This window comes from Anoplopoma fimbria, chromosome 19, assembly GCF_027596085.1.
Source record: "Anoplopoma fimbria isolate UVic2021 breed Golden Eagle Sablefish chromosome 19, Afim_UVic_2022, whole genome shotgun sequence".
Taxonomy (NCBI): domain Eukaryota; kingdom Metazoa; phylum Chordata; class Actinopteri; order Perciformes; family Anoplopomatidae; genus Anoplopoma; species Anoplopoma fimbria.
The window spans coordinates 18,277,534-18,291,801 of record NC_072467.1 but is presented as its reverse complement, the minus strand read 5'-3'; the positions used below and the strand labels follow the sequence as shown (position 1 = coordinate 18,291,801).

The 14,268-nt window shown below is 41.7% G+C and overlaps 1 protein-coding gene across 1 annotated transcript; it reads right to left on the bottom strand.

The window, feature by feature from the left end:
- Window positions 1-1,842: 1,842 nt before the first annotated feature.
- On the bottom strand, window positions 1,843-14,177 carry duox (dual oxidase). Its single transcript, XM_054620467.1, has 33 exons — window positions 14,111-14,177; window positions 13,944-14,027; window positions 13,699-13,863; window positions 13,135-13,322; window positions 12,808-13,009; window positions 11,520-11,686; window positions 11,060-11,123; window positions 10,584-10,680; window positions 10,322-10,412; window positions 9,879-9,984; window positions 9,471-9,643; window positions 9,205-9,380; window positions 8,958-9,076; window positions 8,717-8,854; window positions 8,488-8,601; window positions 7,884-8,086; window positions 7,408-7,593; window positions 6,954-7,179; window positions 6,467-6,560; window positions 6,200-6,375; window positions 6,037-6,106; window positions 5,817-5,858; window positions 5,202-5,380; window positions 4,855-5,085; window positions 4,665-4,764; window positions 4,523-4,572; window positions 4,304-4,431; window positions 4,041-4,194; window positions 3,687-3,919; window positions 3,450-3,608; window positions 3,191-3,346; window positions 2,393-2,521; window positions 1,843-2,299 (listed from the first exon to the last, which is right to left on the bottom strand). Exons 1-33 carry the CDS (start codon window positions 14,175-14,177, stop codon window positions 2,177-2,179), a joined length of 4,590 nt encoding a protein of 1,529 aa, XP_054476442.1. The 3' UTR covers window positions 1,843-2,176.
- Between the last annotated feature and the right edge of the window lie 91 nt (window positions 14,178-14,268).

Here is a 14,268-nt window from a genome sequence, read left to right as displayed (position 1 = left end):
AGTCCTGGTTCAGTTCTCTGTATTCCCTCTCGTCACCGGCGGAGATGAGGCCGACGATTGCAGAGTCATCAGAGAACTTTTGCAGGTGGCAGTTTGCAGAGTTGTACTTGAAGTCTGATGTGTATATGGAGAAGAGGAATAGAGCCAGAACGGTTCCTTGTGATCTGGTGCTGCAGGACACCAGATCTGACTCACACTCCCTTATCCTCACATACTGTGGATGGTTGGTGAGGTAGTCCAGGATCCATGCAGTGAGGTGGTGGTCCACCCCAGTCTGCTCCAGCTTGTCCCTCAGAAGCAAAGGCTGGATGGTGTTGAAGGCACTGGAGAAGTCGAAGAACATGACTCTCACAGTGCTTCCAGCCTTTTCCAGGTGAGAAAGGCATCTTTGTAGCAGGTAGATGACAGCGTCATCCACCCCGATGATCAAATCTGTTAAAGAATAAGTGTACTGTGTACAAATGTACTGAAGATAGTAGAAGATATAATCACAACATGTACAGTAAGATAAAGATGTAGTGGTTTGTTCTTTACAATGATACCGATTGCTTGACAGATTTAACTATTGGATATCTGCATGACATTTACGTAAGTATGCAGGTATTAAAATGAAGTAAAGGTGTATTTCTGACTCTCCGTACTGTATTTATGTCATAAATTTGTCAAGTAAGATTATTATCACAACATAATAAAAACTTTTTTCAATGTGGGTTTGACAATGTTATAGGAGTGCAATGTTGAATTGATGCAGTACTCTTTTAGGTGCTAAATTGCATTGATGTGGTTTAATAGTGAGTCAAACTATTTTGTAGTGTTACAGAATCAGTTAATTAATCTGGCAAAAAATAACTTTTGTTGTTGATCATGAAATAGCAGTGGGTGCCCCTCCCTTAGTACAAATGCTGAGCTGCTCTTGTTCGAGGTCCTCATGACCCCCAAACTGATTCTGGCCACCACATCAGACTGTGGTTAAACTGTGCAGCTGCCAGGTGTGAATGTGTGTGTATAAAGCAGGGCGTTCCTGAAAAAACTTGTCATTGTTCACAGTGAAACTACCCTGAGTAAATAGAAGTAAAGTAAAAACAGAATCGGGAAAATTGGGAAACTTCCTGGTGCCTCTGGGACAACTAAAAGGTTCAATGTCTCACTGGATGTTTTTGCCTGATAACACACACACTTGTCACTTTTGTCCTTAGGCTGAAGTGCTGTCTCCTTGTGCCTCTCAGATGAAATTCAAACACAACACTACCTCTGTGACTGAATTTTCATCTTTCATCCTGTTCGGGAAGTTTCACTAGGCCTCCATGACATTGACTTAGTCTATTAAATCTCTGCATACACCTTTCATACATTTATCTTGAATGTATCTGATAAGCAAACAAACGTGTGCAGCTCAATTCATTGTGCAAATATCAAACACAAATGCAGTTTGTTTGAATTAATTAACTGATGTATACTTATTACTTATAAATTCATGTGGCACCAAGGAAATATTTGTCCCCCTGTTAAGAATCAACATTTTTTTTACTTCTGGGTGGAGGATCTGTCTGGCTTACCACTCAACCAACAAATCAAATTTAGGAGTTTGCGTTAATTCAAGTGTTACTTACTAGAAGCAGCAGAAGGAGCCAACAGCAGAATTAGGAGAAATTCAACTGCACAAAATCCCACAGGTCCTTTCATAATCTAATGTCCCACTACAAAGACAAGACATTTAAAGCTGCTGTTATGAATGACAGTGTTACAAATCTATTGTAAAATGTGATTTTATTTGCTCCACATATTTCAAACAAAAGCAGAATAAATCAATGACAAAAATATTAAACAAAGACATGACATAACCCCAGTTACATATCTGATTCAAACATAAAACCTTGCATGTTGATTAGAAATTATTTGACATAACTTGTGAATATAATCATGTATGTTTTTGTGATATAAGAAATAAAAAACCTCACCCTTGACTGATTGAAATGCATGGATAACAATAATATTAATAATAATATAGATGTAAAGAAGAAGACACATTTAATCGACATTACATTAAATCAAAACTTCCTACATTGGCTGTGTGAGTGTGGGAGTTTGTCATTAACTGTAGCTGTAACTTGTTTTTCCATCGTAAAGTGGCTCATCTTTCATTCTGCAGTCATGTAGTCCAATGCTAAGAGGAAAGTCAGAAGTTCTCATAGTGATGTATAAAATGGGCCTGATCCCTCTTGTTCATCTGCTGGCAAGCTTTTTCCACGTTCTTTGTGAGTCCAGGTGGTCCGCAGCTGAATACACCGATTTTACCCACCTACAGATAATAATACAAGTTTAAAAATAGGCTGATGTATCGGGCAATGTTTCAGACAAACACGAGGCAGCTGAAGATGGATGAAGGACTGACCTCTGGGTGAACTTCCTGCAGTGAGCTCAAAAAGGACACCAGGGGCGGCCGGCCGAAGTGCGTGACGGAGCGCAGGCCGGTGAAGAGACTTCGGCTCCGCACCTTCTGAAAGTGGCGCTCACACACGTACTGTCGAAAGACAAGGGTGAAAGATCATTGGTGGATTTCATTAATATTGAAAAAAAAGTTTGGGTAAATATGTAATTCGTTTTTTTCACAAGAGTTTAATAAGAAGATCAAGGATACTCTGCTATGCTAAATATGAAGTGACAGCCAGCAGCCGGTTAGCTTAGCTTTGCTTAGCTTAGCTTAGCTTAGCTTCGCATTGAGACTAGACAAAGTGGAACACGTTATATCTTGTTTATTTAAATCTGTAAAAACAAGAAATTTATGTTTTATCATATGTATACAACTATGTATTAGTGCTTTATCATATGTATGATAAAGCACTAATACTTTATCATATGTATACAACTATGTATTAGTGCTGGTAGGCAGATATTGTTATCTTTGGACAGAGCCAGGCTAGCTGTTTCCCCCTGTTTCCATTCTTTATGTTATGCTAAGCTAATCGACTGCTGGCTGTAGCTTCATATTTATTGTACATTTTAGAGTGGTATCAATCTTCTCATCCAACTCAAAGCTATAAAGCGAAGTAGCACATTTCCCAAAAATATTGAGCTATTACTGAAATAAAGCACTTATTTGGAATTAAACATTAAAATTAATTCTTATGCGTAATTGTAAAATATTTAGGAGCATTTCAGTTGGCTTTTTATTTCTACAGTTGGAACTCACCAGCATGGTTGTGCGGAGGTCGAACTTTTCGGCCACCTGAGTGATGTAGGTGTGGACTGAGACCAGCTCCTGGGTGTCCATCTCCTCCACCTCCCTGATGATGTCTGACACCCACTCAAACTGACGCTGTGTTCGTGTCACCCAGATGAAGTACACCTTAAAAAAGAGAAATGAGAGAAAGAGTGATCTTTTTGCACAAATCAATAATGCCTCAGGGAGGGATTCAACACAAAATGTATTGTAGGTTTTTAAGCAGTACCTTTTTACACTGAATCTTGGACTTGATGGAGGACTTGAACACCAGGTCTTTTAGGATGGAGGTAAATGGGGTGACTCCAATTCCTCCTCCCACCAGAACAGACACCTCAAAGTCGATCCACTCCTGATGGCCCTCACCAAAAGGCCCATCCAAATACAGCTAAAGATGGAATTAAATATGAATATCATGTAAAAACAAAGAATACAGTAAAAAAAAATAAAAAATGTTTAAACCTGCCTTTGGATAGGCTCCGAGCTCGAGCAGGCTTTCCTCGGCGTAGAGTTCTCGGAGCTGGCTGGTCCAGGGTCCCACAGCTCGGATGTGCAGGCTCAGCGTCTCTTCGTGCGGGGCTGACGTCAGTGTGAACGGGTGGTACTCATCTGTGTCCAACATCAGGCACGCAATGCGAACCCACTGGCCTGAACGATACACAAAGCCCTGTGGTCGCTTGAACTCCAGATGTGTCACACCTATAGGCAGGAAAGCCACAATCATGACGTGATTTCAGTGAAGATAATGGAAAAGTGAAACTAGATTAATATCATGGAGAGATAGAGAGTAACGAGACATTTTGAAGATTTTCCAGACTACCTGAAGGCAGCAGCTCAGCTCGGACCACGGGGATCTCCAGCTTCTTCCTGCTCAAGCTGATCAGTTTGTCCAGCAGGAAGAGCAGCGCAGGTGGAATTAAATAGATGTAGAAACGGGGCTCTTGTATCAGGGCGAAAGTGCCATGAATAACTGTCTGTTGACAAAGCCAGCATCACATTATTCTTAAAAAACTGCCTCTCATCATGCAAGCCACCTGACTGCAGAGTGCATTTGGGGTGCTTTAAAGTCTGATAAGTACTTACTAGAATATACACAACAATGTAGAGGTAATGTGTGATCCAAAATCCACGAAAGCTGATGCGACGGAAATAGTGTGAGGCAAAAACATACATAATTGCCAAAGTAAAAAGAAGCAATACACCAGTCATTCCTAGGAAAAGGACAAAGAAGAGCAAAAGAACAGGATTAAAGCATAATATTACAAGCTCTCTATGTACCACTGGAGGAGTTTCCTATAATACCTGGAACGGTTTGAAAGAACCACCACGACCACTTCGGAGGAAGTTCAGACCTAACATGAAAACACACCGTAAATCAGCAAACATGACTCTCCACAAAGTATACAAACAGCTGCTAAATTCAGGCAGATATTTCACACATTACCCGTTGTTGGAAAATACTTTTGGGAACAGACAAGACAGGATGCCGAGATCGCTGATCGAGAAGATGTAGATGTTGACCACATGGCCCAAAGTATGAATAACTACAGTTGGAACAGAAATAGAAATAAACAGAATTGAGAATGTGACTTTCAATCATCACTCTCTTCTTTCATCTCCTCGGGGCTACTAACCTGAAAGGAGGATGGCGGTCATGGCCATGAAGCGATGGAAATCGATGGCCGCGTCGAAGGGGATGTATCGGTTGAGGAATGTCTCTCGGCACAGTGTGATGAGGTTGCGGCACACAGTGAGGAGCATGTAGGGAAACTGGAAGGAGATGGCAGCGGCCGAGCCACGGGAGACGACGATGCCCACCAGTGAAGTCTCGGGGATACCTGTCGATTCGGACTGCAAACCGTAATCTGAAAATGTTTTTTAATCAGGTCAAAACAGGAAGGTTAAAAGAGGACTATAACATATTAATAGTGATAGTTAATAGTGATGAAGACGAACAAGGAGAGGAATGATTTCTCCTCACAGTAACATCTTTCCAGTGCCACGCCGGCTGTGATGCCGTACACGACGGTGAAGCAGACGATGTGACGGCGATAATTCTCAATGAAACGTTTGAACTGCTGGATCTTTTGTTGAACTGGGTTCCTGATGTACTGCTCACGCTTGGGCTTCACATAGACATTTGGAGTGTTGACACCTAACCTGAAAATATTCAAAAACTATCATCCATTTTTACTCAGAGGATCCTCTTTTATCTCATTTAGCTGTGGAGCTTTTTATTATAATCAGGTCACCCAACCACAGAAGAAGTAGGGTGTGATACTGTAACTTTCTACTGTAAATAGTTTGTCATTCTAATAACTCAAGAGCAGTTGCATCATATGTGCAACTTCATAAATTCCTAACATTTTGGTAAACCACAGGCTGCCATGGTAACCGCAGTTTCCTCAATACATAAACACTACAAAAATACTCATGAAAAAGGAACTGAAAGAGATTTATTTAAGTTTTCACTTAATTCTTTGAGACAACAATCAGAATTTCTAATAAGTTTAACTTCTCTATTTTGAGTTTCGTTTTTTCTCATCTTTCCCTCAAGTCATTTGCAGGAGCAGAAAAAATCAAACAAGGAACAAACTTTTTCCGTCTGCGTATCTCCGGCTCATCTGTCTTGTAGCTGCTGCAAGCAAAAAAAAAAAAGAGTGTAAGCTGGAACACAATAGTCACTTGGGATGTATAAATGAAATGAGTAAGTGACAGAGCTACAGCGGATCATTGTTTTTATCCACAGTGACAAGCACCAGTTGTTCCACTTGTGATCTGGATGAGTGATCACAGCATGTGTCCTGTTCTCTGACCTGTTTCCTGGACAGATGAAGGACACTCTCTGGTCTCGACTCATCCTCTTCTTCCCCTGTTTCTCCAGCCCTGCACACACAGCAGACGCATTCATTTCATCAGAGAAGGTCAGAGAAATGACGACTTAAAGAAAATATCTTCTTAGAGAAGACTTTCTCCGACCTTTGACATTGAGTTGGGCAAACTGTAGCTCCTTCTCGTGGTCCCGTAGGAGGAAATGGAAGTCCTCCCATGTGATCTTCTCCTTGTTATCAAAACCCGCCGCCTGCATCATGGCTTTGATGCCGTCCTCTGCCTGGCTCTTTGACAGAGCACCATTTGAGATTTCAATAAAAGAACTGCAGCACATCAAAAGAACAAAGATGAACCATCAGACAGAAAATAAAAACTTGGTGAGGTCATGAAAAAAAAAGGAAACATCGATCAAACCTGAGCATCCTGGCAAATTCCTCTTTTGATAAGAAACCAGTTCCACCAATGTCGTTCATGGAGAACATCAGTTTAGATTTTTCCTCAGAGGACCCTGATTTAATACAAACATCATGAATGACATAATGTGATACAATACTGATTCATGACATCAACCTTTTTATTAAATATCAGATATGTAGTCCATTTGCCTATCCTGTCTAAATCTCCATTACATCAGTCTGTCAAACCTGTGCTTTACATTAAATTATGGTTTATTGATTTACTTAAATGATTCCATAATGTGTTCTGTAAATTTAGTTTTATTTGCAACTGTTGAGTCGCAGTAGATAATCCACTAGAATTTTTTTAAATGATGTTCTTAATGCCGTTTTATAAATTCTGTTTAGTTTAATTGCCATAAAAATATCTGCTCAAATTCTCAGCTGTAAGCAGAAATAAATTGTTACACAACACAGCTACAGCATTTTGTAGTCGTGCATTTTACCTTTCATAAAGATAACCATCACATCAAGAAACTCTCGGAAGGACAGGTAACCGTTTCCATCTTTATCGGCAAGTGTGAACATGGAGTCTACAAATAAGGAGTCGGGCTTGAGGCCCAGAGCATCAGCAAACTCGGACGCCGTCAGCTCGCACTGTAGAACCTCTCTGGCTTTCTTGTGGGAAACGTCGCTCATGTCCCCGGCGTCACACTTCTCTATCTCCAAGACCTGTGCACCAGAGGGTATGTTATTAGTAATATCACCCACGTTAACTGAGGTTTCTGTTTGTCCATCACAGATGAGGTCACCATCAAGACCAACAATTAGTTCTTTTGGCCGGAGGTCGAAGCTAATTTGACCTCAAACAAGGATTGACGGCATTTTGTGGCCGAGCTTAAAGCTACTGCTGCCGTAACAGAGCGGAGGATGAGGTAAACATCCAGAGGCTGACGGTACCTTGGAGAAAGCGTGGCGAATGAAAGTTTCCACAATCTGAGCCCTCTGCTCTTTGGTTAAAGCCTCCTTCAGCAGTTCCCTCTCTCTCATCTCCATCACTCTAATCTCCTGCGCCAGGTCTGTCACCCCCGGGTGCAGATGCTTGACAAACGCTGCACGTTTGCCCTCGTCATCAAAAAACAGCACCTGGATGTGCAGACAGGAGAAGAAAAACAGGACTGGAGTGAGATAAAAGTGATTTAGATCAGGTACATCTGCAGAATCATGCTTGCATCATCGATTGAATTGAGGTGCAACATAACTTCCCTGGTAAAGGGAGAAAGCGTTTGATGATTGATGTTTATGCTTACACAAAATGCAACTGCAGCAACATTAAAAAAGAAAACACTTTATTTCTTATATCTTGAATCACACTGCAGCTTTTTTCAAAACCTGAAGGTGAAAATTCACCCCCACCCCCACCTCCAGCTGCTCACCAGGTCGTACTCTTTTGATACTTTGAGCAGCAGAGCTTTCTGGTGCCGGTCATTGGAGAGAAGGATGTCTAGGTAGTCCTGGTTGCCCAGATTGAGGCAGCGGTGAGCGGCCCCAGATCTGTCAAAGACCTGCAGCCGTCTCATCTGATCGAGCTCCACGCTGACTGGATGCAGAGGTTTTTTATGGCCCTGCCACTCGTAGGCTGGAGAGATAAAAGCAGAATGGTGCAAGACAGGATTGTGGATAATGATGAGGACTGCAGGTGTAAAATATCATATCTACCAGTTTGGTTATACAGTCGCCTTTGAATAACTGATAATCAGTTTTTTGTAGTGTTTATAGGTTTGGTTCTGTTGCTGGAAGAATAAATGAAAGGTCAGAAATCCATATAATTAGCTCAGTTTTATAATTGTGTTGATACCATTTGACCTACATACTGTCTGCTGCAGGCCAGCGCAGCACGCTGATAGTCAGCTGATGTTTGATTGTTAGTAACTGACAGTGAGTCAAATGTAAAACCTAAATTAAATATATTATGTTTTTACTAACTTGGACATTATTAGAAATATTAGAAGTATTTTTTAATCCAGACAGATTACGTACCCGTGATTCCCACAGCTGGTTCCACTGTTCTGTTACCAGCTTTTCTTTTTCTCTGGAACTTCTTGTACCTGTACTTGCGGAGATAGGCCACCATGCAGGCCACCAGAAAACTAACTGTGGAAGTGGAATGATCAAATCGGATTATCATGCTTCACAACCAAACTGCTGATGAGTGAAATTAGTGTTATTGCTGTGCAGAAGGAGATGGATTTGTGTGTGTGATACTGACCAACGGGAAAGAGGAACAGAATAATGATAACTATCCCAAAGCCAGCTTTGCTCCCATCAAAGTAATTGAGTTTGGTAGCATTAGTGCAGGGATGGAGCATTGATGTGTTCAGCTGTGCGGGCTGAGGACAAGGGTCACCTATGACAACAGAGGGATCGTTTGTTTATCCACGCTTTAAATATTATATCTGTGATTGGAACAAAATCCTAGTTTTGTTTATCAATCAAATACACATGTTTACCATCTTTCCAGAAGAACACATTATTTTGTATATCAGTGGTTTCTGCACTTGTGACTGCGATGAGAATGTCCTGAAAGGTCACATTGCGGATCATCTCGATCTCTTTATCTGTGAACAAACTGGAAAACACCACAAAGATCACAAATGTAGTCAGATGATCGGCATAATGAGGTAAATCACACAATACTGTAGGATCAGACACTATCACAACTATTTTCTATTTGAAGTCCCTCAGAGAGGAGCTTACCCATTCTGTTTGTTCTCAAACCAGAAGCGGTCTCCGTTTCTGATGCGTTCAAACTGGTCCAAGATTATGGCGGAGAAAACTGGACCGGGACCATCAACAGACTCCAGCAGTCCTCCAGGGAAGAGCTCAAGTTTAGAGATGTCTCTGCTGTACAGTTCTGCAATATTGATGAGCAACTGTTGGACACAAGAACACAATTTAATTCACAGGATTACTGTTGAACAATTTCTATGCAGCTGGATCAATCTTTGTTTAAAGATTTTTACCCCTGGGTTGGTGCTGTTGAGCTCAGGATTTATGTCTTCAAATGTGTTGACAGGAGGCAGATCCAGAGCTTTTCTGACCTCAGTGTAACTACGCAGGCCGAAGTCTCTTCCTCTTTGGATGGTGAGGGCCACGAGATCTGTCCGGGTGAACCTCAGGGGTCCGTACATGAAGTCTGTCAGGGTGCAAATCAGATCAGAGCTGTGAATATTAGTTAATAACTTAAAAACAGGTTCATGAATGATATGCAGAGTGATTTTATTGTAGATTCCCATTATATATTAATGACTGCTTGACTTGTGTGGTACTTATATTTTCTGCAACACAGCCCTAAGACAAAATCAACGCCTTGCATTTGAAAAACTGTGTCTCATTTCTGATACAGGCAGTGAATGAGGATGATTAATCACCTCTTAGGTCCTCAACAACCACATTGTCTTCTCTCTCTGCAATCTGCGAGGCCATCCCCATGAGGAGGTCGTCTATGTCCTGGCTTGTTGTCTTCATATCTTCTGTCTGGGAACAGAATGACAAAAGCATTCAAATATATGATGTGTGCGTGCGTGCGTGCGTGTGTGTGTGTGTTGTGGCAACAGGCACCTTAGTACTTTTCCACTGTCTCCATACATAAAAAATTATACTAAATGTTACTTCACTGCCTGCTCTCATTTTCCCCAAAACACATTATACAACTACTAACAAGAAACACTTTTTTTGTCAGCGGTGTCAGACAGTGGTTGATAGACAGTTTGTGGTGCTAAAAGCATATAGTGTTTAAATGAGCACGAGTCAATTTACTGTTAACACATTTTTTACACTAATATGAAAATGCAGATATATGATGACAATCTACCTGACGTTTCCATAAGCTGTTACAAAGACGCATTGCTGGTGATGAGCTTCCATCTATGTTGACAACCTTCCTAAAATGGCAGGTTCTGTTTCTGTAGGAGAAAGAAGAGCCGGTGCGGTGGGTTTCATTTCTAATATATGGTACATGCTGGTGTCTGACACTGTTCACAGTAGCCCTTTAACAATTTCCCACTCAACCAACGCCCACTAAACATACTGAGCTTTCATTTCTCACAATGTGTTAACAGAAAATAGAATAGTACCTCATGTAAACACCAGGTGGGGCCATTGTGATGCCAAATCGTATGGTAGCAGCCTGAAACTCAGGAGAGACCCCGGGATCAACAAACTTCTGGTAACCTGTATAGAGAGAAATCACAACAAATTACAAACCAATACAAGAAGAACCAAATAACTTGCAGGCTGTAACAATCCTCATGCATGCAAACACCCTACATCATCATTCAAATGTTCAACCTGAGGCAACAGAAGCAGTGTGAATATGAAAAAGAAGAGTGAATGGTCAGTGATTGGCTCATCTGACCATTGTCCCTCTAACTTTCTACAGCTGCGGGTGCTTGTTCAGCAGAAGAAGGAGACTCAGGGTGATGCTTTTGCTGACGGAGCACATATTTGTCCAACACCAACAACGATAGCTCACCTGACCACGGCTTGTGGTCACCAGTGCATTACCTGTTCCCCTCCACTTGTATGTACACGCACTCTGGCTGAGGCTTACCTGGGTAAGGAGGAAGCTTTTTGTCTCCAAGATATCCAGGCAGCCAGTCGTAGAGAGCAATTTTCTGTGTGGAAAAAACAGCAGGGGATCTAAATCCACTAAAACTGAACATGATTTTATAAGTTTAATGATAATACATGCATTTTCCTCCTTTAAAGATGCAGTTTCTCTTGCTATTTTTGGTTTGATATGACACAGAACATAGTTTGATAGTAATTTGTAACTTATTGTTTGCAATAGAAGAAGAAAAGGTGATTAACATGTGTGCAATGCTGTTCAGAGCAGTTTTTGCAGTGGACAAACTCGACTAATCAAACAAAGAGGTGATGCCTTCGCCCTTAAACTAAAACCAACACTTTCATTCATAAAATCACGACCGCCTGGCGTTAATGCAATTTAAATGCAAATTAAATCAGCAGCCTGAGCAGCGGGAAGATAACATGAAGACTTTTCCTCCTACCTGGAATGTGGCAACAACAGTCTTCCTGGCGTTTTGAAACAGCTTTTCGTCGGACCACTCTGGGTGTTCCTCATGCAGTTTGGAGGCCACATAATTGTGGTAGCGAAACCAGATAATCCCCTCTGCTGCCGTGAACATGTTCTCATTGGCCCAGGCATTTCCCAACTCTGGACATGGAAAATGGCACAAATTATAGGGAATTCTGCTCTTCCATAGCTACATCACAGTAAACAGAGAAGAGGCTGTTTATTTAACATATTTTTCATATAAAATGCTACAGAAAACGTTTCAGTATAGTGACACACTCCCTTGACATTTATTACTGAGGATATCTGACCACAAATGGAATGATAATTCGGCTGTTTGTTTTTAAGGACGTGACAACAGAGCGGTGACAACATCAGAAGATCCTCCGCCTCCACCCCACATAATAACTACACACCTTTCAGAAACACTAGCAACAAAACACTGGTTTCATGACTGTTGTACGGCATCCTCTGTGCTATAGAGAGAGGGATTTACTGTGGTGAGTGTGACAAGCCATTAACGCAATAATTAAAGAGTCATAGCACACGTCAGGCAGGGCCTCTTTTGACTAAGCCTCACAGGCTGCAACCCTGACCTGTAAAATAATAATTGCAAGAAATTATTGCAGCTTGAGTTCAGCTGCTTGCAGTAAGGTGACTAATACCCCATACAGTATAAAACACAGTTCCGATACCTGATTGTTTAAAGGTATAGTTCAGCCGAAACACACACTAAAACATATTTAGTCTTAACTTGAGTAAAAATCGGTGCAACCAAATAGTTTTGGAATGAATTGCTGAGATTTGGAGATCTATTATGTGCAATTTCAACTAGCTTGTGAGTGTAATAACGACCTCTACTCACTGAAAAATGTACAGTTATAAAGAGAAGAGAATTTTCACAGGCAGAGCGGTGAATTCTTGTGAACTTGGAAAGAGACATTGCTGTTGAGTTTGGGGGGCGTTAAAGGCCATCAATTAAATTTCACTGAGCTCCATTGTTTTGAGCCCCGGCCAACATATCTTCAATAAATCACACTTAACCATGTGTTTGGATGTACTGCACGGCAGGTATAGAGGGAATTATGTTTGACTGCTTTTGAGTGAATCAATGGCATACAGTCGAGGGTTTAGTGGTAATAATAGCCTTATAAAATGCTCTTGATCATATAAACCCTAATTTCTGGTACTCAGAAGACAGTTAAATAATTATATTGCAAACAGTGTTTCTGGTCAGAAGTATGAAGTATAAAATGTCTCACCATAAAGGCCATAGGGTCCATGGTCTCCTGTAGAGGGGTCAGCGGCGCTCCACATGGGAGTGTGTCCTGTTGCCTGGTTTGGCATGTTCCACTCAGGGCCTGAAGTCAAGAGCCCTCCAGAGAAGCTTCTCAGGGAGTCAGACCAGGACGTGGAGGGGCCATAGATGGAGCTGCCATCTATCCATGCTGTCACCAAGTTGACCTGTATGTGATGTTTTTGTTTTTTCTAAAATTACTGCAGGGTAACACAATGCAAAGTGCCTTTCAGAGCTACAGGTCTTAATTTACTATTTGCATTTACTGTTTTTATTTAATTAAGATTGATACCTGTGTGCGAGGATTACTGGGGCTCTGGCCAGACTCTTTGTCCCACGGTCCTCTCTTGAAGGGCAGCAGGACTTTTCCAGTGGCAGTGGGGTCAAAGACAGGGTCACCTTTTGGGACTGGGATGTTCATGAACTCAGGCGGACACCCAGGACTTCTTGAGTCAAAAATTTCAAAAGAAACATGATAACCTGAGAAGTAAAATAAAGAAAAATACGTCACTACAAAAACATTTATCTTTGTTTGTTAGATTTTTGGCTCCCAAACACAAGACAGATCAGACTCATCTTAACATATGATTGGTTAGATATCAGTCAATAAAAGTTTTAATTTGCATATGCATTTGTAATTTCTTAAATCTAGGAGTTGGTCACTTAATATAACTTTTACATTAGTAACAGTGAAAGTATTTAAATCTTGTAGATAAAATCTTGCACTTGCATTTCGGTAAGATATGGGTGGAAAATATCAGTGCGCCCAGTTTGGGTCAGTTTACTTCAATTCTGCTTTCTCATTTTACAATTTGTATAGTGCATTTCAATGCAACACACTGCCTGAAATATTTACCAAAGAACAGAGAGAGCACGGTCTGGTTGCGTGCTGAGGGCAGACCGGAGGGGCCCCCTGCCAGCAGGGTGCTCAGTCTGCGAGGATTTGGCACCAGAGGCTCCTGGAAAGGTTGGTAGACTCCGTCCCAGTAGTGCGCGGGCACGAGGCGCACAAGGTGAGAACCTGCGCGGGCACAAGGACAGTGTGTTGGCAGGCTGAGCGCTTCTGCTGGTGCTGCTGCTGCTGCAGACTTGGAAACTTACCGACAGCTCCGCGTCTGGGGGATCCCAAACTGTTGTACCAGCCGTCGAAGCGAGGGACCTCCCAGGCTATCTCACAGCGTGACTCTGTTGAAGATATATCTGGTTTAAGAGCACTTTTATAGGTTAACCGAGTAGCCAAATATGAAGTACAGCTGCTGTGTACCTACGTTCACTGATTATGAGCAACAAGCCAACCACTGCGCAGATACTCCAAACCCTTTTACGCAAATCCATTGATGCGAGAGATGCTCCTCAGCTCAGTCTGCAGCCGAGAGGAGTGAAGGGCTTCTGGAAAGTGAAGACGAGGTGAAGGTAACAGATTTTT